At 43.0% G+C, this 27,419-nt stretch overlaps 1 protein-coding gene and 1 long non-coding RNA gene across 3 annotated transcripts in view; one reads left to right on the forward strand and one right to left on the reverse strand.

Annotated features, from left to right (window-relative positions):
* Nucleotides 1-6,837: 6,837 nt before the first annotated feature.
* Nucleotides 6,838-9,233, reverse strand: LOC121061412. Its single transcript, XR_005815078.1, has 2 exons — nucleotides 9,121-9,233; nucleotides 6,838-8,941 (listed from the first exon to the last, which is right to left on the reverse strand). It is a non-coding gene; the product is annotated as an uncharacterized LOC121061412 (long non-coding RNA).
* A 789-nt stretch (nucleotides 9,234-10,022) lies between these two features.
* Nucleotides 10,023-27,419, forward strand: part of HOMER1 (homer scaffold protein 1) — an 86,872-nt gene continuing 69,475 nt past the window's right edge. The window contains exon 1 of one of the 2 annotated variants that reach the window (XM_040540211.1): nucleotides 10,023-10,467. In XM_040540211.1, the coding sequence (XP_040396145.1) occupies nucleotides 10,463-10,467 (5 nt within the window). In that variant the 5' untranslated portion in view covers nucleotides 10,023-10,462. Of the gene's footprint in view, nucleotides 10,468-26,204; nucleotides 26,391-27,419 lie in introns of those variants that run through there. The other variant, XM_040540212.1, reaches the window with a different exon arrangement.

Raw genomic sequence — 27,419 nt, forward strand, 5'->3', positions numbered from 1 at the left:
AAGAGCACATCTTTCACACAGCCTGCCACCAGGCTCACCATGAGGACATACAGCATGCTGGAAGTACTGGCAGAGGCCATGAATTTGTCCACAGTGTTGTCACTCTGGTCATCTGCTGGCAGCAGCAACTCAGTGCTTAGTCTTCCTCCCACCCCTCTTTTAAAACACTAAATTTTCTGCCTTGATCTACCACAATCATTTTTAATGCCAACAGCAAGGGGCCTGCAGCAGCAGTGCCTATGAAGAGAGGCCAAGGCTGCACCAAGCCAGACACTGCCAGTTCCAGCCAGCTCCCTGTTGAAGTCTGGGAGAAATGGTGCAGCATGAGGAGAGAGGGAAGATGCAACAGAACCAGCCCTGCAGACCCCCAGGTGAGTGCAGCAGGAGGGCAGGAGGTGCTCCAGGCAGGCAGCAGCAGTTCCTCTGCGGCCTGTGGAGAGGCCCCTGGTGGAGCAGGCTGTCCCCCTGCAGCCCATGGGTCCCACATGGAGCAGATCTCCACGCTGCAGCCCGTGGAGGAGCCCCCGGTGGAGCAGGTGGATGTGGCCTGGAGGAGGCTGCGGCCCATGGAGAGCCCTCGCAGGAGAAGACCCTGGGCCGGAGCTGCAGCCCGTGGAGAGGAGCCCACACAGGGGCAGAGTCACGGCCGAAAGGGTCACCCAGCCTGCCGGAGTGTGCAGATTGTGAGGGTGTGCTGGCAGGAGCCCACAGTGAGCAAGGCCATGGAGTGGGGTGTGCCTTTCTTAGCATTTCTTTCTTAAAAGTTCATACTAATAAAAGCTTATATGTCAGGTTACTACAAAGTTACTACCAGAAAGCAAGTATATAGATATTTTAAGTTACTACACAAATGACCACTGTTAAAGCAGCAAACATGGTTATTTGCTTATATGCATGCTTATATATATAAGCAGTGAATATATTTTTGAATACATGTATATATATTCAAAGTGTTACCAGCATGATGCTCACAAAACCCTTCCAGGAATGGGGCCAATTGGTGACAAAGTAAGAAATGATCCATCTCACAGAGCCTGAAGTCAGCCAGCATCCCCAGTGAAATTTTGGTCTGTCCAGGAGGTCTGATAGAAGAAGTTCATGCAAGGAGAAGTCTCTGAAAGAGCGTCCATTTTGGGTAGAAATCAAGTCATTTTTGTATTGTAGAGGCATAAGGGGTCATCAGATGCCACCTGCTGAAGCACCCAGTAGCTACTGCTAACTTCTTTTTCACCTAGGACAGCCAATAGAGGATGTTTTTTGTTCTCTCAGACAAATGTTTACTTTTCCCAAACAGTTTTTCTATTCTTCCAGCTGAATTTGCTAATTCCCTCTTTCCCCGGCTGTTTCCCACCCTTTGACTATTGTTTACCTCTCTGGACAATAAGTAGTTTCTTGGTTTTGTGCATCTTGAGGCTATCTCAGGATGTCTGTGGTTCTCAGGTACCCAGCTGCACTTCAAAGCTGCCAGCTGTGCTTCCCAAGGATGCTTCAGGTTCACAGGGCTGGCTTTTAGGTCAGGTTCCCAGCCCAGCAGCTCCCAGACTGGCAGACTTCTTCTGTCAGTGTTTCAGCAGATATTCTCGGTCAGTGTTTTCCTGTTACAACTACCTTGTCTTTTATGGCTGCTCCCATCAGATAGGGGAGGAGTGTGAGGAGGAAGAAGTGGCCAAGACAAACTGTTATGGACTGACCACAGACCCCCATTTCCCACCCCCTTGTGCTGCTTAAGGGAGAGGGGGATAAAGGAATGAAGTTAAGTCTGGGAAAAAGGCAGAGGGAGATGTGTTTAGGTTTTTCTCTTTGTTTCTTATCATCCTACTCTATTTTTAACTGTCAGTAAATTAAATTAATTTTCTGCAAGTAAAGTGTGTTTTGCCGATGGTGGTAATTGGTAAATGATCACTCTGTCTTTATACTGTTGCATAGATATTTCATCTTATTTTTTTCCCAATCCTTTTGAGGAGGGGGACAGAAACTGTGGCTGGGTGGGGATCTGCCAGCCAAGGCCAGCCCACCACCTACATCTACAGAAACTAATTTTTCAAAAAGCTACCTCATATCCTTATTCAACTGGAAAAAAAAAATCTTTTGGTGTGCCATTGGAAATATCTCACAGAAGTTATTGTAGGCTCATAACTACAATAATCTTAAACCTTAAGAAATTCAAGCTGATGGTTAAAAATCAAGTATGTTACTCTGTGGAAGTCAAGATCAAAAAAGAACCATTTTCCTGTTTTGTTAGAACACACTCAGAGTTGTGGTCTGGGTGAGTGAGGGGAATATCTCAGTTTTTAGAAAAACAGTTTACTCAGCTGTGGAACCACAAGGTCTGAAATGGTTTAACCTTGAGGTCCCTGCACAGTATCATTCAGTAGAAGTTTTAGGTTTCCTTCTGTGACAAGTATGAGGATAGCTATTATTAAGTTAATTAATATGCTGAAAATCAGATTTGACTTTCCATCTCAGATTTTTCTTAATTTTTCAGAGTGGGAGTTGTGCCCTTTATGGTGCTTTCCATAAGGCAAAGGCAGAGATGTGTACAAGAATGCTTCCTAAGGTTTATGTAGTTCCTATGAAGTAAGAGAATCTGTTAAAAATAATAAAAGCACTAACTGCAGCAGACAACAGGGTGGGGGGGGTGGGGGGTGAATGCTACCTCATGGCATCTGTCAGGATACTCTGACCTGTTTTAACTTTCAGACTACATGTACTGGTCAATTGATGGGTAATAGATTATCCATATTTATATGGCTAAAATCAATATCAAGCAGCATCTGAAGAGATTTAAGGCTGAAAGCTAAATACTTACTAAATTGATTCAAATTACTCTGTCCTGGTGGTTTGAACAGATTTTGAGTGCTTAGGGCTCAGTTACATGGGCAAACAAGCTTATGAGCCCAAATGTCTGGTTATACACAGACCCAGCAAAAGGCATGCAACCCCAGGACATCGTGCAGTGTCTCAGCAGCAGCACCCTGTCCTTTCCTGCCCTTCCATGAGGCCATGCCACAGGAGGAAGATGTTGGATGGGACTGCATGGAAGGCTGCGCTGGTTGCCCTGCCCAGCCCATGAGCTGCTAGTGTGGCTAACAGAAGACAAGGCAGAGTAGCTGAAAGGACACCATGAGGTGTTTGGACCCCTCAGCAGGCGAGAGGAATTAGAAATAAGAGAGGAAAAAAAATACTATTTTTTTTATTAGACTGTTTGAAAGAAATATGAGGGTGGAAGTGTCTTCGTTGGTGGTGGGGCAAGACAGCGGGTACTGACATGGGGCTATTACAGAGCTTGTTAAGTCATTAGATGAGCAGGATCAAGATGAAAAGACAAAGAGAATAAACGGAATGCATCAGAAAATAGGAACAGAGATAGAGGAGAAAGGTAACGTCCCAATCTGAATTCTGTATTTCACAGATTTGTGAAAAGGAAAACCTTAACCCCTTTACATAAATCATAGGCATAGAAAGAACTATGCTAAACTATGCCAATTGAATTTAAATGTAAAGCCAGGCATTTGGAGGTTGGGAAATGACAGAAATGATGTTGCTTCTGTAATTTTAATTCAGCTACTTTATGTGTTTGCATTATGTTGAAATAATACATCCTTCAGTCTGTTCAAACAGAAATCCTATTAACACCAATCCTAACTGTTACAATCCCCCAAATCTTTAGTCTCCCAGGAGATGAATAGAACTAACGCCAACTTTAAGGAAGCCCCTCAGCTAGAATTGCACACGTAGTGTAGCAAGGAGGAGTTAGGTTTCCTGGAACAGCATTTGGCTGCAATGAGCATAAAATCATCCTCTCTGTTCCTTTATTTCTCCTCTATTTGCACTTAAAACCTGCTTCTGTGGCTCTTCTATGGCTCTGTAGCCTTACACTGTAAGCCTTTTGTTCCAGGCAGGTAAAGACTGTTTCCTCCAGGAAAGGCATACTTTCCAAGTAATGCAATAAGCAAGACTTCTTAGAGGGAAGTTTTCCTTCTTCGCAGATCTGTCTTCATAGCAGAACTGTCCTATTCATCGAGTGAGGTGGGAATTCTGTGCAATATATATATATATATATAATCATGTAATAACTTCATCATTATGTATATACACAAGAAGAAGAGGAAGTTTTCCTGTATACCCTCACTTCTGGAATTTCTAATCCTTGGCAGAGGAATGGTAAAGGACTAAAACTGGGGAAAAAAGATATTCAGAATGTTCACGGCCAACTTTCTATTTCCTGCTTCACAGCATGGAGATGTTAGTACTTCTCAAAGGAAGCTTGGTCAAAACTTTCTCATGTGGACAAGATAACAAATGTGTAGGACTTCATTCTTAGCAGCAGCTGAAGTCCAGATGCATGGAAACTCTATGTAAATAGTGCCAGATGTCCTTTATGGAAAGATACACAGAAACACAGAATAAATTTATCCAAATACCACTCTCAAAGTCCCAGAAAAACTCATCGCTAAGAAGGAAAACTCAGGCAGAAAATTAGGCAGTTTCTTCAAATATTTCCAGAGAGATTCCATTGTTAGAACTTCTAGAAGAATTTTTAAAAAATAAGCAGGAAAGAAGAATTGCTGGAAACAGAAGCTAATTATTCTAAGGCAATGTCATACTCAGTAGTAAATGAGTTCTTCATATACTGCAAGCTTTCAGACACTGGGAAATAATCTTAATAATACCAATCTACTATTTCAAAGATGGGAGCAATAGGAAGAACAGACACAGAAATCGTGGATGAAATTTGGTATTTGTTAGGAGCTCTACTAGAAATCAAGTTAGTCTGTTTTGGCAGGAGTTTGATATTTTTCTCTATCAAAAAGAGAAATGCCATATGATTGCTATGACTTAATCTTTCTGGAAACACAGATCATATTGCCTGTAATGTAAATATTACTGAAAAAGGTTTTTTTATAAGTATGTGGTTTCTCGGATGTGACCCACAGAGAAAAGATGGCTTTTTGTCTGCAAATACAGTTTTGCCAGGAAAGGAGTGTTCTTGGAGAGTTTTCATATTCACAATGCCATTACTGCTATATTCCAAAACTAATAAGTAAAAAATATTCATCTTCTTCTTCATGTTGTTGTTTTATGTTTGTTTTACAGTATTTTCAGCATCTTCAGCTGAAATTGCAAAAATACCTGCAAGGAATTGGGGAAACAACTAAGTTGAGTAATGTATCTAGATAAACTTGGAGTACTTAGACAGAAATGACAAGCTGACATAATCAGTCTGCTGGCATAAATTGTGCTTTCTCTGTGGTCAGAAAAAACATGGGAAGGAATTGCAGCTACTGATAAATCTGACTAAGAAATAAAAGCATTACTCAGGGCTCAGTATCTTAAAAAAAAATCCTGTAGGGGTGTAGTGCCACAGAACTGTGTAGGAGATGTGTGATCTATTTCTGGTGGTAAAACAATGAGATGTTGGAAGTGGGTGCCGGAAAACTAGCATTCACTGGCAACAGGACTGAGTTAGAAATATTGGACCATAAGGCATCTGAGGGAATTATGTCATGCAGTTGCTTTCAAAAACAAATCTAGTCCTAGTTTCACAGTACCATATTTCCTTGAATATAAAGCAGCACTTAAGTTTCTTCATCTATTCCAGAAGAAAAAAAAATGGTGAATATAAATTCTTCCAGAATCCCTCCAGGCCCACCTGATATGACAGTGAAGATTTTTTTAGACTGATGAAAATGCAGACAGAAACCTTGAGCTCAGGGAAGAAGAGGCCATTTACTCTCTTCCCCTCTCTTCTCTATTTCATTTATAAATTAAATACAGATCCTGCCAGTGAAAATGATGGAGAAGTGATCCCACTCACTGAAAGAACCATGTGTGTGGGGAGAAAGATTTGTGATTAGACAAGAGAAAGCAGGGCAAAGAAAAGGCATGAAAGAGTAGGAGGAAGGAAGAGACACAGAACAGCACCAGTGCATGAGAAGGAGTGAGGAAAGTGCGAGGTGCTGGCTCCCTCATCTTCAGAGGGAATAAACACTCCTTAGGGATTTTGGAATTTACACTCTTCGGGCATTAAACCAAACAGCAGCTGATATAAGGGAGCAGCCCAGAGCCGCGGTCGCAGTGGTGACTGCAGGTTGTGATCCACCAGAGTGTGTCTCCCTCCAGCTACCTTCGCCTCTCCCACGTGGAGGCAGCGAGGGCTCCCACCCGCATCCTGTGATGACTCTTCAGTCATTGTCTCTTTTGCACCTGTTTTTTGAATTTAGTTTGGATGGCTGCTCTTGAAGCTACCAGCTCCTTGAAAATCAACCTTTGGATTGCCAGGAGAAATTATCAATAGGAAGTTTATACCCTTTATTCTTTCGCCCTTTAATATCTTTTGCTCCGTTGTTTGTGTTGGCCTCAGCCAGAACGTTTGGAAAGCATAATACTATGTTGTTTCACATTTTAGTTTGATAGACCAAACGAGCCAAGTTTTATTTTTCTACTCTCAAATAACAGTGCTCAGGTTCCCTAAACATCCTTATTGTTTGTCTGGTTTTGGTGCAGCTACAATTCCTCTCTTTTCAAAGTGCTGGCTGGAGCTGAACAAGGGATTGCATATCAAATCTTTCAAATGGAATTTCCCTGTCTCTCTTTATCTTTTTGACAAGGATGGTAGCTCATAACCAATGTGTGATCTACCTGTAGAGATCTGGTTTTGCATGGGGAATACAGAGGTACCATGCAGGGTTAGTGAAAACATAGACCCTTGTGTTGCTCCTTGTTTTTCCAGCCCTGTTCTGCTGCTGTTCTGGGACTTTGGCCAGGCCAGTGGCCATGTTGGTGCTCAGCAGGCTAGGGATTGGGATGGCTCAGCCACCTGTTTTGTTTTTTCCATCTGCAGGTATCTCACTGGGAGGTTCAACCAATGCTCCTCTCAGAGGTATTGATGCTGCTGCCAAGTTTACAGGTGTTGCCCCAGCTGGTTGGCCATTTAGGGCAAGGGTGTCAGAACAGGGCTTGGCAGCTCAGTCACTGGCTATGAACACACATGCCAGGAATACGATGCTTCACAGCAGCAGCCAACAGGCTTTCTCCTGCACCATCCTGTGCTTTGCCCTGCCTGAAGCCATCCATCTCTTGTTTGATAGTGGCATTCCTTACAGAACGTTACAGCCACTGACCTGCTCGTAGTTTCCAGCAGGCAGCGTGTGCTCTACAGCTTAAGACCACCTCCACCAGTGCTCCAGACAAAGAAAAGGTTCTAAAGCAATGGCAAAGCTGAACCTCGAGCTATCACCATCAAATTTCACTGCATTGTATTTCTTCAGTCTTCAAGATAAGGTGACTGTGTATCGCTTCTGTTAATGGCACAGTATGCTGCCTATCATTTAATCTCCTAGCTTGCTGTCTTTGTATCTGCATGTACAGTTCAGCTTTAGCTGATGGATGTCACCATGTTTTCTTACATTAATTTGTGGAACGGCAAGACGGAGAAGTGATTTCAGTTAGCTTGGCAAGCATAAACAAAGGCTTTTTCCACCATACAAATAATGTTAACTCAACCAAATCAACCTGGAAACTTATCAAAATTGTAAAAGCATGTAACTGAGAGGAAGCTTAAGGCTTAGAGATAGCTTAGTCAGACCTGAAGAACAATAACAATAAATATGGAAGGGAAGCAAGAAATTACATGGAGCTGCTATGCTTAATTGTAACAATAAATTAACACTGTTTAAAAGAAGAACTAAGAATAAGGAGAAGAAAAATAAGAAGAAGAAGATGAAGGGGGAAAAAGAGAAGACAAAGGAGGAGAAGAAAAGGATACTATAGCTCTTGTTACCCTACACAGGATCTTACCTGTCCTCACATATTTTTATAGAGGAGCATAAAACATATAGGGCATTTCACAAGTCAGTATAAATACATTCTTGGTATTCCCACACAGGGTTGTTCTGGAGATGGCAGTTTTGTTTTGTCCCTGAATCTGTTCACACCTCTGTTTCTCAAGTGCACATGCATTTTTTTTCCCCTGGGGCTCAGTGTCTGTTTGGTTTCTTTTATCTTCAGTCTAAGTGAATTCTGTTTTTGCACCCATGCAGTGGGAAAACATCATACTTCATGCAAGCCAAATACGCGAACGAGTTGAAAGGCAGAGACAGATGGAGCCATCTCTGTGATATCTAAACAAAATACTTCGGGTATAGTGAAATACTAAAGCGTTTTCATTAGTGTGCGAGCTTGAGCTGAAAGAATAAAACTGATGCAACAGTTGCTCGTATATGGATTTAGAGCCTTAGTTTCTTTGCTCTTGACCTGCTGTTACTGCACGCAAAATATCATGTGGGCCTTTTAGAAGCTCATCAATCTAGGCTTCTATCTCCTTGACATCAAGGAAAATATTTATAAGGCGTGTGTTGTTTACATTTGTCTAGACTGAACTATTTTTTATCGTAGTCTGTTTCACTCTTCACTGTTACAATGTGGAAGAAAAAAACCAGCGTGGATCTTTGTTTTTTCCCAACCAACAGAGGAGACTGCCACGAACAGGCTTGCTGCTAGAAACCTGTATATCTAGTTTGGTTTTTGGTGGGCGATGCATAGAGTTTCATCTCTCTCAGACTGAGCATGTGAACCCCCCCCAAATGACAACAGCAGTCCAGAAGAGTAAAGCAGCCTAGCTGTAACTGTGCATGTCGGGCGTTGCACACATTAAACCTCAGACTGATGCCACTACAAAAAGACTAAACTTTTTGTAGCTCGGTGCCTTCACTTTAGGTTTTAAGTTAGCACGTGAGAAACGTGAAACTGAGGAAGCTGTTATTTTCTCCCTTGCGAGGCAATCCGCACAACACCTCGCTGCTGCTGGTGGGGATGATTCACGGTAGGCTTCTCATGCTTGGGTTTGTTTGGAGATTCCCTTTGTTATCTGATTTGTCGTCTTCACCTTTCCTCTTCGACACGGGATTATTTCTACAGGCGAAAACGCTGAGGCAAGGACCTGTGAAAGACGTACACGTATGAGTTGACAACGCTCGTGGAAGCGCTTGTCTTTACCCTGGGAGGTCAGATGGTTGGGAAAACCCTTTCACCCCAGCCTCTCGCTGGGAGAGGCTCTGCCTCAGGAGAGACCAACAGCAGCGACCGCAGCGGCGCCAGCCGGGCTGTGCCCTGCCGCACCACATCCACTGGCGGAACTCGGGTCTCCTTCCATTTCCACGGGGGGCTGACGCCCAGCGGCTCGCTCACACCCCCCTACCCCGCCCCGCCCCGCCGGCCCCCTCCGTCCTCTCGCCCCGCCGCGGGGCCCGCCCGCGCCTCCCCCTCCCCCTCTCCCTCGCCGGGGGCGGCGGCGCCCGCAGCGGGCACACGGAGGCGGCCATCTTCTCCCTCCCCTCCTCCCCGCCCCGCCGCCCTTCCCTATTATAGCAGCGCTTCCGGCCCGGCGGGCCGCTCTGACGTCATCCCCCGCACGGCGGTGACGTCAGCGCCGGGAGCGGTGCGTGACGTCGGTGCGTAGGGGAGCGCGGTGACGTGATGGGCTATTTAAGGGCGGCCGGGCGGCGGATGGAGGCAGAGCGGGCGGGTGCCGCGGCAGGGAGCGGCGGGGCGGTGCCGTAGGGGCGGGGCCGGGCTCCTGTCAGCGCCCGTTACCGGCACCGGCGGGACGGGACGGGCCGTGAGGGGGGGGGTGCGGGCGGCCGCAGGCAGCGGCGGAGCAGCCGGGCACCGCCTGACGCGGCGCTCCCTCCCTCCCTCCCCGCATCCCTCCCACCTCATCCCTCCCTCCCACCCCACCGGCGGGGCTGAGCCCGCGGCCCCGCCGCAGAGCATCGCGGGCTCCGCGCCGCCCCTCCCGCCGGCACCCACCGACCGGCCGACCCAGCGCGATGCCCGCCCGCTCGCCGCAGCAGGAGGCGTGACGGCCGCCGGCGGACCCACCGCCGCCACCGCCACCACCGCGGCGCCCCGCACCTCCGCAGCCGGGGGCGGGCGGGCGGAGCGGCGGCACCCCGGCGCCCGCGGGGGACGCGCGGCCGCAGCCCCCCGCCGCTGCCGGCCGCCGCCTCCTCCTCCTTCTCCTCCTCGTCCTCCGGCCGCCGCACGCCGGGAGCCCGATGCCGGTGCCGCGGCTCGCCCTGCCTCCTCGGGAACATGCGCCGCTGCCCGCCGCGCTGCCGGCGGGGCTGCTGCTAGCCAGAGCGGCGGCGCGGAGCCCTGCGCGCACCGCCTGCCCCCGTCCCTGAGCCGCCGGCCGACAGCGCCGCAGCCGCCGGCCGACAGCCCCTCGCGGAGAAGGCAGGCGAGCGCCGGAGGGAGGAGGGGACCCGTCTGCCCCCGGAGCCGCTGCCTGCGGGCGGCCATGGGAGCCCGGCCCGCGGGGGGCGCTCCCTAGGGCGCGGGCGGCCCCGCTCGGCTGCGAGCCGCCGCCGTCCCCCCCGCCCCCCCGCCCCCCCCGGGCCTGCGAGGCGCGGCGAGGCGAGGAGCGGCCCGCGAGGCACCGCCGGTGCCCGGCGCCGCCATGGGGTAAGGATCCGGGGGGCTGCGGCGGGGCGGGGGAGGCGGCGGGGGGCAGCGCTGCGCGGCCCGGGGGTCGCGGCCGCCGGGAGCCCGGCACCTTCCTTCCCCCGGCGGGGAGGCGGCTGCGGTGCGGTCGGGTGGAGCTGGAGCCCGGGGAGGGCTGGTTTTAACTCCTCGCGGGGCGAACGCGTGCCGGTTGCCCGGTAGAGCAAGGCAGAAACACCCCCCCACACACACACGCACCCCCTTACGGCGGGTCGCCCAGCCAAACCGGGGCGCGCGCTCGAGGTCTCGATTTTAAGGCAATTGGAAGCAGTAAGACCTTCGCGATGAGCCTGATTCCGTCTAATTCAGGAGGTACCCGCGGGAACTTTCCGCAGTTGTGTTCTCAGCGATCGGTGTAGTGAGGTGATGAAACGGAGACCCTACCGCTGTGCTTGCCCCGTAACCTCTGAACGGGGTGGAAGCTCGTCCATGTGCAAAGGCAACGGAGGCCCGATGTGGTTTGGCTAACTGCAAGGTGGAGGCAGGCTTTCAGTGCGCGACCGAGACGCTGGCTTTCTAAATGCTGCCAGATAGTTCAGGGTATAATGGTTACCGCTCGAGCCCTTTGTGTTTCGGTCGTTCAGGAATTTGAACGTGAAGTCGGTAATGTGGAACTGCGAGTGCTTCTTTCCTCAAGCTGTTGAAGGCACTTGGTGTTCTCCAGTGTAGTAATTTGCTGGGAGGGAGGCAACAGCTGCATCGCTGCCGCTGTCCTAGTCGCTGGAGCACGCTCCCTGTATAAGATGTAGGAAGGAACGACTTCTTTTTAGTCATTAGATCTTGGTTTCCTCCTGTATTCGTTTCCATTTAAAATAAATAGATGATACATCCAAGCAGAATAAACCTAAGCTTGCAGCTGCTGTCTACGTTTTCAGGGAAGTGGTAATGTGTTTCAAAAACCTGCCAAAAGTCTAAATGATAGTATGGTGTTTGGGGTTTCTATATTCTTGAAACTGCTAAGCAGATAGGATTATTTAGCTTTTTTAATTCACGTAATGTAAAACATTTATTTAAAATCAGTACTGTTTGTAGATTTGTCATTTAGGTGTAACTCATTGCAAATTCTGAGAACGGTTGTAGAGTAATAAACTTTGTACTTTCTCCGGAACTAAACCGAGCATTTCTGGATACAAACACCTGACTTAAAACTAAATAAACAAAAAACAGAAGACCCCTCAATTTCATAAACTCACTACTGCTGCTGTTCTAGTGCAGCAGCGTTCTCATGCAGCAGTTCCCTAATGAACAGTACAAACCCTTATCTGTAGAGGGAGTGGTAATAACCCTAAATACTGAAGGACTATAAAAATTACTTGGAGAAGGAATGTGAAGTTGTTTGTGTGATGACTTCTGGGTAGTATCTTGGCACGCTGAGATGAGGAAGACAAAATTTGCTGGCACATACTCTGAAGACTCTTTAGATGGTACTCACTGGGGCATGGCAATGTAGAGTTCCTTTGCAGAACATCTTTTAACAGATGGACAAAACCAGGAATGTGGGTGTGTGTTACTGGTAGGCTCCCTGCTATGTAAGTGTGAGTGAGCAGACCCAGCACCAGCTCTGAGGTCTGCAGTTGTGTATTGGACACTTGCTAATATTCAGGGCAGAGGTCCTCTTCCAAAAGCGATCTTGAATTAGCATCTAAATGCTGTTGCCCATGGATTTCAGGCTGCTTTGAGACCAGCACGTGCTAGACTCTTATCACTGCAGTTATAAAAAATACTCTTCTGATATTCTACTAAGGTCTTAAAATTGAGCCCTCTAGAAGCAAGTTGCAAGTGACTGATTATTCATGTACTTGACCACACGAGGGTCTGTGTATTATATTCTGTATTTAATGATACTGCTGTCCAGCATGAGCTTGTGTGGTGAACTTGTAGTGCCTGGCTGGTGGAGAGTTTACCTATTCCAGTGGTCAGAACAAAGAAAGTGTGGGACTGTGGAGCAATACTTACCGGCTTACCTAACCGGCAGTAGCTTTCTTAGTCATACGTGCTGTAGCGAAGAATTCACAGTTCTGCCAGCATAGTTCCGCCTGCTCAGCTCACTGTGTGCCATCCAGCACGCAAAGTAATTATGCAGTGTATGCAGTGGATACTGAGCTCTAGGTGACCTGGTCTCTGAAGCTGTACGGCAGCTAATTACTTGTTCTGAGAAACTTGAAGCTTCAGAACAGTTTATAGGGTGCAGTAGTTGAGGAGCCACTCTTCTTAGTGCTGTATCTCATGTATCTGTGGGTGTTTCTCTTCTCTTACGGGAGAAGGTAAATGAATCAAGCCTGAGGCATAGACCAGGTGCTCTGGTGTAGGATGTCCACTCTTGTTCCTCTGCCTGCTGCTCTCTCTCACTGTCTTCTACTTTGTCCTCCATCGGTATGTTCTGTGCTAGTTTGTGCTGTGTCTCTTTTGTGTTGCCAGTATCGAGAAATAAAAATATTGCCAGTATTGTACAATGGCATCTTTGAGCAGGGATTTGATTATATTAAAAATCCTGAAGAAACAGTTAAGTAGACATACTCAGAATGTGTATTGGTAGTCCAGATTAATGTATACATTGACCAATTAAATTACCTTATTTTACCGGTCATTGGTACTGCTTTTACTTCAGTTGATGGCAGGGGAATTGGAGGTTAGTATTTGTAGGCTATGATGCTTTCATTGCTGAGGCTGGAGTGAAAAGCAGTCGATGCTGGAAGCAGTATGGAAGCTGCGCAGCCATGAATTCTGGTAGAGAGTTTGCTGTTCTGTAAAGCTTAATCTCTGGGATTAATTCCCAGTTTATTGATGAGTAGTTTCTTTGTAGCTACTTTCCTTTTTGGCCTTTTGTGTTGTGGACAGGAATCCAAATTCATTTAACTGTCTTTTCCCTTCACTCTTGCTGAATGATGTGGAATTACAAGGTAAAAGTTTCTTTAGATCTGCTTGTCTCTGTCATGTCACGTTAATCAAGGTGTCTTTATAAAGACTTCAGCTTCACTTTTGTTGGACTATATTTAGTATGTTGTCTTCGCAGAGATGGTTATGGTATGTGTCAGTTTGAGATGGCAGAATTACAATACTAGAGTTCTTAAGCTGGCTAGAGAATACTGTGGAAGATGAATATTTTAAGATGTACCTATTTGCTTCATGGTTGCCTGGAAATAAGTATTTTGTTTTAATTTTTGACAGTTAGGGGAAAATGGCTGTTTCTGGTTGGTCCACTCTTAGCTCCTACCCTTGTTGAGGTATGGAGGGTTGGTCAAACACATTTCCTTAAGGCATTCCTTAAGGCAAAGTCCTGTTTTGAAGGGAGGGTACTACGGTATATAGAGGAACTGAGAATTATGAACTTTAGGATGTAATAACTTTTACAAAGCCAGTCTGAAGCCTTAGAATCTGATAATATGCGTTAGTTGAGGACATAAAAAACTTGCTGTGGAAACTGGGTTTTGTTGACTTCTTGCCTTTATTTTTTAGGTGTTTCCAAACCAAACTCTTATCCTATAAGTTTTCGATTTCCTTTCTCTAGCTGGGCGATGGGCAATATAAAGCTGTTAGGAGCCAGAAGCATTGTTAACCATTGAATTTGACCTCACTTGAGTTCTTCAGCCTTCTTCACTCCCACGCAGATAGCTCTTCCAAAACCTCACCTTAGCAACAGTTCCATCAGCTGTGCTTCTCCTGACACAGAAATATTGCAGATAAAAGAGCAGAAGGTGTGACTTCTTGGTGGTATTTCAGTGTTAATGCAATTCCTGGTCATCTCGCCATTTCAAGTGCAAAATGAGATGCTCATTGTGGGAAAGCAGTGGCAGCAAGGTAGTTTGTGGTGTCTTCTGTAGCAGTGTGTAGAGCGTAGCAGAAACAGATCAACATCACTTGCTATAGGGAACACCCACAAAACTTGATAGTCTGTAAAAATTGGTAAGGTATAAATACCTAGACAGATGGACTGTATGTAAATCAGCTTGAAATGGCTAATAAACTACTTTGTGAGGCAGTAAGGCATGGAGACTTCTACGTGCTTAAGTTATCCTCTGTCACAGTAGTTTTATGAGCATGAAATTAGCATGAGAAATCTAAAGCAGCTCTTCTGGCTTGTCCAAACATAACTGAGTATCCTGAATGCCATGAGGGATGACCTCCATATTGATTCAGTAAAGGTGTTTGTAATAACTTAAGGTGTTTTTTTTGAACATTTCATCTGTTTCAATATTGCCATGCATCGTAGATTGTATTGACCAGCTCTTTGGGTGAAGTCCTAGTTCTGCTGAAAAACATGTAAATTCTTCTCATTCATCATGCTGAGATTACTTTTATCTCAATGTCTCCAAGCAAACATCAGATGAATGTTTTCTTTGTCTTCTTGCACAGTCTCCCTCCCAGCCACAACTCCTGTCATCTTGCAGGGCTCATGGCTGGATGTCATGCCGGTACTTGAGGAAATATGCAGTCTTGAAACCATAGAGACTGTTATAGACTGAAGTACTGTAGCAGGCTGTCACTTCTAACCGGGGAAACAATGACCCCCAAAGTGGCATGAGACGGTTTATGCTTGCTAATTAATAACATAAGTTGAAATCAGGTATCGTGTTTATGGAAATTTTGTTGGAAAACATTTTCTCTTTGTGATTGACTCTTAAGACTGCAATTTGATGTAAAGCTCATAGCTGATCACTCTTTAAATCACAGCCTTCCAAGTCTATGCCTATGCATTAGCATACTACAAAGAGAAGACACGATCTAGCGATGCAGCACTAATTTACTACTAGTTTTTCATTAGTGTAGGTGCCTGGAACATGATTTTAGTGAAGCCCATGATTTTCTAGTGTATTCCAGATCAGTGACCATTTAAACAGTGCAAACGTTATGTGCAGATTAGAAACCTAGCTCTTTCATTTGTTTAGATATCTTTAATTTTGAAGTTGTTAAGGCCTAAAATGAGTGTCAAGGGATGGTCACTCTTAAAGAACTTCTAAGAGTCAAGAGTGTGAGTGTGGTATAGAGTTATCCACTGAGACTAGAGCTATACCTGCAACTCACAACACTATAGGCACGTATTTATGCAGAAATTCAGTGTGCTTGGGTTTTAATAGTGTGCCTTTTGTACCCGAGACAAACCCGCACTCTTTAAAGAGAGAAGTCTCAGGCATCCCTTTGTGTGGTTATAGTCTTAGTAGCAGGAAACTGTAACTACGAATAAAGAAACAAACTATCCTGTATTACTTGCTAATAAGTAAAAATAAGAGAATTTGGTCCATCCTCTTCTTTTTTTTTTTTTCTTCCTAAGATACCATGTTAGGTTGAAATGTGTATTTCAAGTCCTTACTTACGTGGAAGACATCTGTAGAAGGCTCTGCAAGAGCATGGTTTTCATGCTGGTCTCACTGCAAAGCTGTTTGAAATGTGTCCAGACACAAATGAGGTGCAGTGGGTGTGGAAGCATGGCACTAGTAAATATAAAATTTTAGACCTAATTGTGAATATAGGTTTTTTTTCTTGATTCTGTTGTGAGTATCTTGACTTCTATTTTTCCCAAGGCTGGGCAGTTCAGGATCCACCAAAATTAGCATTATGTTCAAGACAAGTTGGAGGGGAAAGGGTGCCAGAGGGAGCTGTGATTTTATACCACATGCAGTCTTGCATATGCACTGTTGGTCTTTGTTGCATCTACACAGTGTCCTGGTGGTAGCGTTGTGTCACCTGCTCCATTCTGCAAAGCATTCGAACAATGTTTGAATATAGTATTGATTTTTCTGGAACTGCCTCACAAATGTGCTTCTGGCAAGACATTGCATTTTGACACACATTTCTGGTGGCAGGTAGTGGTGAATGCCAGTCATCATTAAAAAAAACTTAGCCTAGGCAGATACTGTTTAAGCATTCAATAGGTCATGCTGGGTTGCCAGACACAAGCATATATTGACGTTTGCAGTATCTTGTCATGATTTTTTTTTCCCCAGCTACAGATACCGAGTGAGCTAACTTAAGAAATGAGTGTGACTGGTTTTGAGTAATAGCTTTACTTGAACAAGGAAGAGCTTGAAATAGGTAGTTCCTCTCAGGTTCTTCTTACTCCTCCAAGTACTTGCAAGCAATTCACATGCATTGCTTTGTCTGTCTCTTGTGTATGTATTCTATATCGATATCTTGATCATTAAGTTTTCACTGAGCTAGCCACCAAAAAGAGGGAACAACAGAAGATAAGGACTGCTTTTTCTTGTTGCCTCTACTGTGACACAAATGCTTGACTATGCAGTGTGCCAGGTGAGCATTTTAACTGAGCTACTACACAGCTGTAAAAATACAGGAGTTGGCTCAAGCACAGTGTCATTGCAGGTCGGTTAGGCCTACCTTTTTCTACAGCAGTGTCTGTTTACCCTGGTAGGAAGCATTGAAATGTCCTAGTTTGTTCCTCAGTTTTGAAGCTGAAGTCTGGAAGGTTTTTTCTGAGGCTGTCCACCAGTTTGAGTCTCTCAGCATGTTGAGCAGTGGCATTTTTCTTCCTTTCACGGTGTCTTTTTTAGTAAAAGAAATAACATAATACAGTCACGGTTTTAGAATTTTTAAAATGTTTTTAAATTACTTGTTCTGTAAGCAGTGTTATAGTCTTGAACCCATAGTTAATCTTGGAGCTATTCTTGTAGCAGGATATATAAGGAAATCTTCCTTGAGTTTTGAAAACTGAAGAATGACATTTTAATGGTCAACACTTCACGGTGAAGTGTTGGTGAAATAAATCATCTTTGACATGTTCTCACAATTCCTACTTGTGCTTGTTCATTTCCAACAGTCTGCTAGCCCTGGCTTGACTGTACAAAAATGTAAAAGAATATTGTGTTATACTGGTGAAACCAGTATATGTGTTTTCTCCAACATGTGATTCACTGCGGACTATGCTGCCTTGTAGGGTGATCTTAGGGTACAAAGTGTTCTCTATGCCAACGAAAATAAGCATATGTATTCTATGTAGCTTTGTTGTCAAATTATTCCATACTGTAACTGGGGCTCTAGGCAGCTACTTGGCCAATTGACTTTGAAACTGCTTTTGCACCAGCTGTATTTTCCATTGACTTTTGTGTGAGTATAAGTGACAGATAATCTGCAATTAGACAGGAACAATTTCTTCTCATTTAAATTATTTTCACGTTCTGAATGCTGTTTTCCAAATGCTTTGTCAGCATCCCAGTATATGTTTCTTCCATGCTAATATTTGTTCATGTTCTTCTGCAAAACATAACGGAATTTCATTCTTTCCTAAATGTGTGTCTGATTTAGCAAACTTGCTGCTCAGATGTCAAGAACTCTGCATCTAGACATAGGCAGGAATTGGGTTCCTACCATGAAATGATTGACAGTGCTTGGGAAGAGGTGTTGTCTTTTTGAACTTCTTGTCTTGAGCAAGAAATATCCCTAGCCAGAATGGCACAACAGCAGTTAATCTTAACTGAAACTTCACTGTCATGGTGACCTGCTTATGTCACCTGACATCTTAATGAAGTCAAGTTAAAAAATAAAATAGAATTCGACTGTTGAACTAATATGGTTGTATGCCAGAGGTTTGGGGAGTTAGTGGTCATGATTAAGTGTCAGGCAATTAAATATTGAATATTAATTTTATTGAATATTAAATATTTTATTTATTGAATGTTAAATATTGATTAAAATTGATACTTGAAGCTTTAACAGGGAAATACAAAAGTTTGTTCTAAATAATCAAGTCATATATATGATGTTTGCCATTGTAAAGAAATATCTTCATCTGCATATAAACACTGAGGTTTTTTTTGCAGTTAAGTATGGTACCGAACTGCACGTAGTACTCATAGAATTCTGTTCTAAAGAATTTTACCACGTGAAGTAGTTCTATTGCATAGTATGTACACTGTTTCTAAACACAAAACCTGTTAGAGATCAAGAAATGCCAGTTTCTGCTACGTGGACTTGTATTTTCTGCTTCAGTTAAACCTCTGTGGATGTGAACATGTGAGCACTGTGTGCTTTAGTTGAATAAGACTATACTATGTTTTGCATATGAGAGTAAAATGTTTTTAAATACAGCTTTTTTAAAGGTGACTTTGCAATGGCAAGCATTCTGTAAGTAAGCGATCATAGAAACACAGAATGGTTTGGGTTAGAAGGGACCTTAAAGATCACCCAGTTCCAAGCCCCTGCCATGGGCAGGGACACCTCCCACCAGACCAGGTTGCCCAAAGCCCCATCCAGCCTGGCCTTGAGCACTTTCAGGGATGGGGCACCCACAGCTTCTCTGGGCAGCCTGTGCCAGTGCCTCCCTGTCCTCTGAGTAAAGAACTTCTTCCTTATATCTAAGCTAAATCTATCCTGTTTTAGTTTAAACTCTCTACTCCTTGTCCTATCCCTATGCTCCCCAGAGTCCCTCCCCAGCTTTCCCGTAGGCCCCTTTTAGGTACTGGAAGGCCACTGTAAGGTCTTCCTGGAGCCTTCTCTTCTCCAGGCTGAACAACCCCAACTCCCTCAGTTTCTCTTCATAGAAGAAATAGTATAATAATAATACGAAATAGTAAACCTACTTGTTTCTGACCACTGTTTATTTCATGGATATGGAAACAGTAAGACTTCTTATTCCTAGTGTTAAGTATCTGTTCTAACATTTATGCAAAGGAGTGAGGGAAGGAAGCTTTTGTACTTGGTTCGTATGTGAGTTTTGAGTGGGTTGAACCCTACCAGTTCATTCGGGTACAATGTGAGGAAAACAGCTCCTGCTCATAAAAAAGAGGTAATACTGAGATAACTAACTAGCACTGGTTCCTGGTCTTTGATTAGATGTTTCCTCTCTATAATGGCATGAATTTATTGCTTGAATATTTTTTGAATAATTAAAAACAGACTTTAACATAGGTAAGTCTAATTCCTAGTGAAGCAGAGAAAAATAGAAAATTCTAGCTTTATCAGGTCCACAGAAACTTGGAAAAAAAAACCTTCTGTGCAGACTGCTGTGCATTTTGTTTCTCAGTTCATCAAAATGCTGAGCAGTTTCCTGAGACTGGATTCTGTCTGGTAATTACACTTCCAAGAAGTAAAGTAACTTCCACTTGGGTAAATACCTGGTACCTACCTGCTAACCTAGCCAGAACAACCGTCATTGTTAGGTGCCTTTTTGATGTCTAAATTACATTTTAAAGTGTTGTTTGCAAACCAGTTGATATTCGGGTTCCAGTACAACTGATGTGGGACTCTGCCGTTACCAGTGCAACCAAAGCTAGGACATGAGCAGTCAGTGAAGAGATGCTACTTTATTCAGAAAGCATTACCTGTGGGTAGTACCAATGGGTTGTGCTTCCAGCACCGTCACCTTCCCTGTGAGCTGCTTATCGGTGAGACAGCCTAATCCTGGCATGGCTCTTCCTCTGCTGCAGATAGGGTTCATCCCTGTGGCACAGCATTTTGCATGATGTCCTGGGTGTGCCTTGAATGATTTCTCTTGTGAACTGCTCCGGAGGGTTGGGATCTGGGGGTCCTGTGTTAGGCTGAGTTTCAGAATCTATTTTGCATATGTGTGCTGTGAACAATCAAGGGAACAGAGATCTGTCGCTTTCAGTTATGGCTCAATATAGATGCAACCACTGCTTCCTAAATTCAATAGTGCTTACTAGGCTGTAAGTTATTAAAAGGGAGGGACTTGCTGGCATGGTAATGGCATACTCAAAGCGAATTAAAGAGGCTTTATAGTTCCTGCAGTGCTCAGTGGGATGATACAAATTGATTTGTTACTTACGAATATAAAATTAATTTGTTTACCTTTCTGGGAGTCTAATTCAGTTCCTTGACACAAATGAAATAATTCAATTCTCATCTTGTGATGTGGACCAATGATTCTTTTTGAAACATAGCATGCAGCTGCAGCAATCTGGAAGGAACTGCAGTTGGTGATGGTAGTGACAAAATGCATGTTTTTCCAGCCCGGTTCATTCTATTCACTCCATATGTAAGTTCAGATACTTCTGCTGTGCTGGTGGAAGTGTGTCTTCAGCACTAAGGCATCTGCAGTCGAGGTTGCACTGGTGATTTACTTCAAGGCATCTGTTTCTGAGGGTTAAATGTAAAAGCTCTCAAAACTGATTGTTAACGGGCAATTTCTTAATGTTCTATTAAGGGCTTTGTCGGGTTTAAGCAGGAAATAAAAGGAATGACAAGTGCCAAGGCCACTAGAATAAAAAGTATTTTCTCATGTAGAAGGCAAAAATTAGTAACTTAGAGATGAAGAAGGTGAAAAGGATTTGGTTGACGGGGTGAGAAGTGGTAAGATGATGTGGTTATTTCTGTATGGAGATGTACAGGGAAGCAAATGAAAATTTAAATCCAATAAAGATGGTAATGAAAGAGCAGTGCTAAGAAATGTTACAAAGAGGGTTGCTAAAAATGATGGTGCCTAGTGAGGAAGCCTTATTTTGCTACAGAAACTCATTAGAGACAAATTCCAAGTGTCTCATTCTAAGCAGGGAAGATGCCTATTTCCTGTTTTATTTTTTCCAAATGTGAGCAAGTTGCCAAGCAATCTATTCTTTAGAACAGCAAAATTATGCCTAGTATTGAGTGTTTTTTCTAAAAGTCAAAGATGATATGAAAAAATTAGTGAAGTTTAACTTCACCTAAAAATACTTATTTTTAAATACTTGCTCTGTTTATCACATACTTGCTGATTATCTCAGTCAAAGCACTTAATGAAGTGACTGTATGATCCTGTCTTCCTTTTATTCCTTTTAGGTTCCAAAATCCACGCCTCTCTCTATTGACAAATACACCATCTGTGTCCCTGTTGCCACATACTCATGAAAAACAGCAATGAGAAAGTTTGGCATAGGCTATGACGAGACTTGATGAAGGGCACAAAATCACATTGAATGTCAAATTAGAAAATATTTAATTTAGAGGAACTTACATAGTGAGTGGTAAGTTCTTGGTATGGATTTTTCCATTAACACTTTGGCATGTTTGTCTGTCCACAGAACTTGAGCAGCACGTGGTAGCTGGGGGCATAAGAGAAAAGGATTTTCTTTCAGTTTGGACCTTTAAAAATACCAGAATTATAGAAGTGATAGCAAGTTTGAATTTTATCTATCTATATATTTTTTAATCAGGTTAACAGTACACTGTACATACCTTCCAGGTACCTTTTTAATTTTTTTAACCTCTTTAGCCTATGAAGCAAGCAGCTTCACATTCACTGACTCTGTACAAAAAATCCAGAATAATTTTCTTGCTTTTTTCTTTGATGTAGAATACAAACCTTAATTTTATGTGTTCAGAATGCAGAAGTTGTATCTTCAATGTAGTTCAGTGTGTTCTGTTTTGATCAGGACATGACGGCATGTTGCCTCTGCTTGTTAGACCTCAGCAGAAGTGTCCTTACCATCTTGGAAGCCCCAGAAAGTAGCAGTGCTAGACTGCAAGCCATTTTGTGCAGTTAGGAGAGAGACTTCTAGCTGAGGCTCATCATGGGGAGGACAAAAATCTGAGACACTATCTAGGCAGCAGGATGAAATGCTACAGGTGCCATCTAAGTAAGCAGAATTTTATTGCAGAGTGCTTTGTGCTCTGTCCTGTTGTTTCAGAAAATGTGTGCACAGAATCATGTTTTGGTTTCTGCTTTCTCTGATTTGTGATAAAGCAAATATGAGTTTTTGCTGTTGATCTGAATGTAGAGCATATCTATTAAGGCCATCTGATTTCACTGTGTCAGGGATGAATTTGATCCATTGCTTGCTTGAAGGAAAACGAGTGGAGCACTGCCGTTCACATTTTCCTTGTATTCTCAGAAATACTAATGCACCTAGGGGATTTGATTACAACTTCTCTGCTATCTCAAATTTGCTTGGGACATGAAGGGGAAAAAAAAAAGAAATTGGAAGCATCTTCATGCAGTGAAGTTACCAAAATAATTCATTCTATCAATCTCATGAGTTCTAAGTTAATATACTTCTCCACCTGACATTTTAGGTGTCTGAAGAGAGGATGATGAGGCAGAGGACAATTCTTTGCTTCTGAGTGCTTTTGTATCTTCTGTGCCTGGTGATGTGATGAGGGCCAAAGAGGGCTGGCTATGAGGGGATTATTCTTAATGTAAGATATTTAGGCAGAATCTTTTTGATGCGCTGTGCTCAAGGTATACTAACTGAAGTTATATATTAACTTTTTTTTTAATTTTGTGTGTCCTTTTAATTGTTTTAAGAAATTTAAAGCAATGGGTCAGTCCTGTCTGTGTAGCTCTTTGTGCGTAATAGCTTTAAGGTGTATATATATCTGTGTATATATATATAGAGAGAGATGTATAAATACTGATCAGAGTGTGTCAAAATGAATGTGATGTTAAAGTAATGAAAGGAAACAGAACAAAAAAGAGTATCAGAGACAGATGTCTAGGGGACAGCTGTTTAAGGGACTCTTGTTCCTGCTGTTTTGGAGGGTTTCACAGTCAGTGAAATGGAGTCTACTCTATTCTTTGCACCTAGTTTTCTACCTTTTTTTAGACTGTTCCCTGTCCTGCCTGAATAATTCTCAAATTTCAACCAGCCCTTATAAGGGCATTGATGTTTCAAAGATAATAGATTTCTGAGAATTTTATGAGAATAAAGGCGGTCTTCCCCAACAGCCAGAAAGGTTTCAGGTGCAAGTTTCCTTTCGTTGGACACTGGGGGGTCCAACTGTGAGATAGAATTTGGTGTTAGACAAATATTTTTTAATTCTACTATTTTTACAGATACTTAAATATCTAGCTAAAGTAGAGTAATAGAGGTTGTCATCACCATCAACTCCTTATTAAATGAACAGAATGTGGCACTGAATGATAGGGTGTCTCTTCAGGATGAAACAAAATGGTACAGGTGTAGAACCTGGTGAATATGAAGTCCTCTGTCAGATTTCCACTGGAATGGGTACCATGTTATTTCTCTAATATCTGTATTCTCTGTAAGAGAACCCACCTTATTCCCTTTACTCAGACTGATTTTCTGACATTGACTCATAGTTTGACACCTTATATTATCATGCAGTTGTGGCCAAAACCAAATCCATAATTACCTACCTTCACTAGGAGTAATACCACTGCTCTGGAGTCTTTTCCTGTAAGATATTTTTCAAATAAACCCATCATAGACTCACTTACAGTAGTAAACAACTTTTAAAGTAACTTGCAGCATATTGTGATTTCCCATTCACTGGACTAAAGCTACTAAATCAATTTGAGTTCTAAAACCAGCTATGACTAAAAAGTCTGTCACCGTTGTGCAATGCAGTTTGACTAAGAAGGGAGTCCAGCAATGCTTTTGCTTATTTATGTACTCTTTAATATTAGAAGCTGTTTCATCATTTCAGGAGGAGGTTTGCTATTATCTCTTAAAGTTATTTGACGTCTAAGAAATTTTAAAAATCCAATGTTTGAATAATTATTTAGTGTTTTCTGTCTGATTTGTAATTTCAAAGAACTATAATTATTTCAAAGCATGCTGTGTTTTGTACCATCTTTCAGACTTCCTTGTTCATATGTTAGAGTGAATGAGGAGAGAGAGAGCATGGGAGGTAGCACAGACTGTGCAGCGTAAGCAAAGGGGGAGGGGACAGGATGGGACAAGAGTCCACAGACTGGGTTTTGGACCTTTTGTGCCTAAAAATAGGCAATACCCCGCATCAGAATGTCTACTGTAGATTTTTAAAATGAGTATTGCAAACATAGGCTACAACTTTTGCATGGAAAAGCAAACAGAACTGGCCAGAGATGGTTAAGCCAGCAGGCCTTGCAGCTGTCTTGTCCCATATCAGCAAAACCTTGCTTTTTGTTTGCCTGTGACAGAAGGTGAATTTCATAGAAATGAAAATATGAGCAGATAACTAAATAATTTGCTTCTGGCTTCCCATGTTTTATGTCTGTTAAGTACTGCACAGTATCTGACTTCAAGCTGAAGCACTTCAGTTGGTTGAAACTTCAGATCCTTGAAATTCTCACAATGTGGTGATGTTTCTGGCCTAGGTAAAGGTATTGTTTCCTTAACCTTTTAGGTTTAATGGAATGTTCTAGCACATTTTTCTCCCCTCAGCTCCTGACAAATTGCTGCTATTACTTGTGATGGTATGCTAGCTCAGAAGTGGTCAAAGATCCAACACTGAAAGCTGATCATTAAATGGGAACAAAACAGTTTAGAAAATAGCTTGAAGGCACTGCTCTCTGCAGAATTATGTAGTCATAAAGCGTACTGTATAAAGTAAGTCACTGAACGCTACAAGTAAATAGGCATATATCGTATTAACTTATGTCAGAATACAGAAAAATAAGCTTTTAAGAGCAACTTCCTAAACTTTAACTGACTGTGAGTAAGCCTGGCTTAAACCCAAAACCTAACAGCAAAAGCAAGTTTAAGAATGTAAGTGTAAAACTAGATAAATAACTGGTGGTGTGGAAGATTTTGATCTATTTGCTAAATCGTAACTTTTTTTCTTACTATTTCAAAACTTATTTTAAGATATCAAAGTTCTTACTACATGTATAAAATATAGAAAGCAAAATCTTAGGACTTACTCATTTCACAAGTATACTGAGTATGTTTTGAGTACTTTATAATCTTAATTCTTATTTCAAGACGTCAGTTGTCATAGTCATTTTCTGTCTGGAAAAAGATTTTATTTTAGAGCAGTTTCCATACGACAAGAAGCCAATGTTATGTGATACTATCCCCATAAGCTACTGCACACAGTATTTATCAGACTTCAGGTATTCACACAGCATTTTTAGAACTATGGAAAATTCTGTATTTTTCTCTTGCTCTATTGTGTTTACAGAGCCTGTTGATGCAGACTCATGAGAAACCATTGGTCATGTTTGGATGCCATAGTTGACAAATTAGTTTTGACTGTAGCTGCACTGTTAATCTCTTTTCTCATTTCTTTTCAGGGATCCCTCATGAAGCTGCTTAGAGTAACAAAAGCTTGCTGCAGTTTTACAAACAAGCCAGGGAGAGTCTTTTTTTTTTTTCTTTAAGACTGCAGCAGGGCATTGGGAGAAACGGTAGTCTTGGTATGCTGTCATTTTAAAAAAGCAGAAAAGTCTTTGTCTTAACCTAAATCTGAGGATAACCAGCAAACGTGTGAGAGATCTTGTAGAAGATTCACACTTTCTGATACAAAGAGAAATTGGCTTGGATGACGAATAGTACGGAGGCCCAGAGCTCAGTGCAGAATTATTGTCTGCAAAAACATGTGTGATGCCTACCAAGAGAGCTTGCAGTCCTTAGGACTGCCAGAGCATGTGATAGGCGTGCAGGCTGCCACGTGGCGGGTTCTTCTGTATGCATCGCTGCAATGCGCTGAGGGCAGTATGCTTTTTGTCCAAGCTTCCCTGTGGGTAGGGAACTCGGTGCATGGCTGTACTCCTCTGCTTTTGAGCACAGGGATGTTGTCCTGTTTTCTTTGAATATTCAGAGCATCGTCTCCCTCAGAAACTCTGAAACTGAAATCTGAAGGGTGAGATCCTGCTCCATTTGTAACTTGCAGATGTGTTGAAAAGGAACTCCAGGCATGTATTGTTGGACTCATCTTGAAAACAGTCTTGTATGTGGACTCCATGTTCCTCAAAAACAGTAAGTCTTGATAATGCACGTTAGAGAACCATATTTTAACTTTTCAAGATCCATATCGGGGAAAATAGAAGTGGCTGAGATGATGGACATAACCATTCATTCTCGTGGACTTTCTGTTACTTGGATACTTTAGAGATCTCTCAGCTGAGCTGAGTAGAAGGACCCCATCATACTGGACCTGTTTATTCTTTCCTTTTTGTCTTACTGGTTGCGGACGATAGTCTGGCTGGAAGATCTAAAGCTCCTGCTGTATTTCAACACTTTGGGGATCCCAGAGGAGGTTACATGAAGTTTTAGGTCTGACGGGGGGTGGCAGTGGAGAATGAGAGTGTCAGGGGTGGTGTAGGGGCAACAAAGCCATTTTGATTCAGGAAATTTCAACTAATTTAGTTATTGCCAGTTAACATGAAGACAAACAGTTAAACACAGAAAACACCTAATCTTTCCTGCAGACACCTCCCTAGCCCCTTCCTGATGTCCCATCCCCTTGTCACAGGTGTCACACAGCCCCTTCAGTGACAGAAGAGGAGATGGGGATCTAGTGCCAGGTGGCTCCATTTCTTTTATTGCTGTTTGTTCCTTATGCTACTGCACTGGGAATTTAGCCCAGTATGAGATAGAGGGAGGTTTTCTGTTTGTTTTATACACACTGAAAGGGCAGGCAGGTAGGACATCAGCTAATGTTGTAGAAGTTCATACCTTTTTTTCACTAGCCTCATAGTTTTTAGGGTAGTTAAGAAAACAGAATACCAGGCTTGAGAAGATGTAGATACTTCAGCAGTGAGAATAACTTGGGAGTCGTGTTTGTTCAACTGTTAGGACACAGGTTTGTCTCCTAAGCCTAACCAAGGACAGATCACATACCAACAAAGGGATTTGTGTATCAGTGACAGAAAAAACAAAAGCAACAACAACAAAAAACAAAACAAACAAAAAAACAGATGTGATGCTACCTCCTTAAGTGGTGTTTATCATCCTTCTTTAGTCCTCACATTGCCAGTTAAGTCCAAGAGGACTTACCACTTACTTCTTCTAAGTCTGTTTGACTATTGTAATGTTGCAGTGTAAGCAAATTAACAACAGCATATTGGCTATAATGTTTCTGCCATGCCTGAGCAAACATTTCTAATAGTCGATTTGTGTTACGATGACAGTTTGCTAGTCTGTTTTCTTATTCAGGATTTTTCTGGAAAAATGAATGACTTCTCATTGTAATTAGTGATGAGTTCTTGTCTTAGTTCTTATTAGTGTCTTTAATGAGTACTAAATACCTCGTGGTCATGAAAGAATGATAAGAGAAAGCTGAAAGAAAGAGAGGGAAGAGTA

The sequence above is a fragment of the Cygnus olor genome, chromosome Z (genome assembly GCF_009769625.2).
Source record: "Cygnus olor isolate bCygOlo1 chromosome Z, bCygOlo1.pri.v2, whole genome shotgun sequence".
NCBI classification, from domain to species: domain Eukaryota; kingdom Metazoa; phylum Chordata; class Aves; order Anseriformes; family Anatidae; genus Cygnus; species Cygnus olor.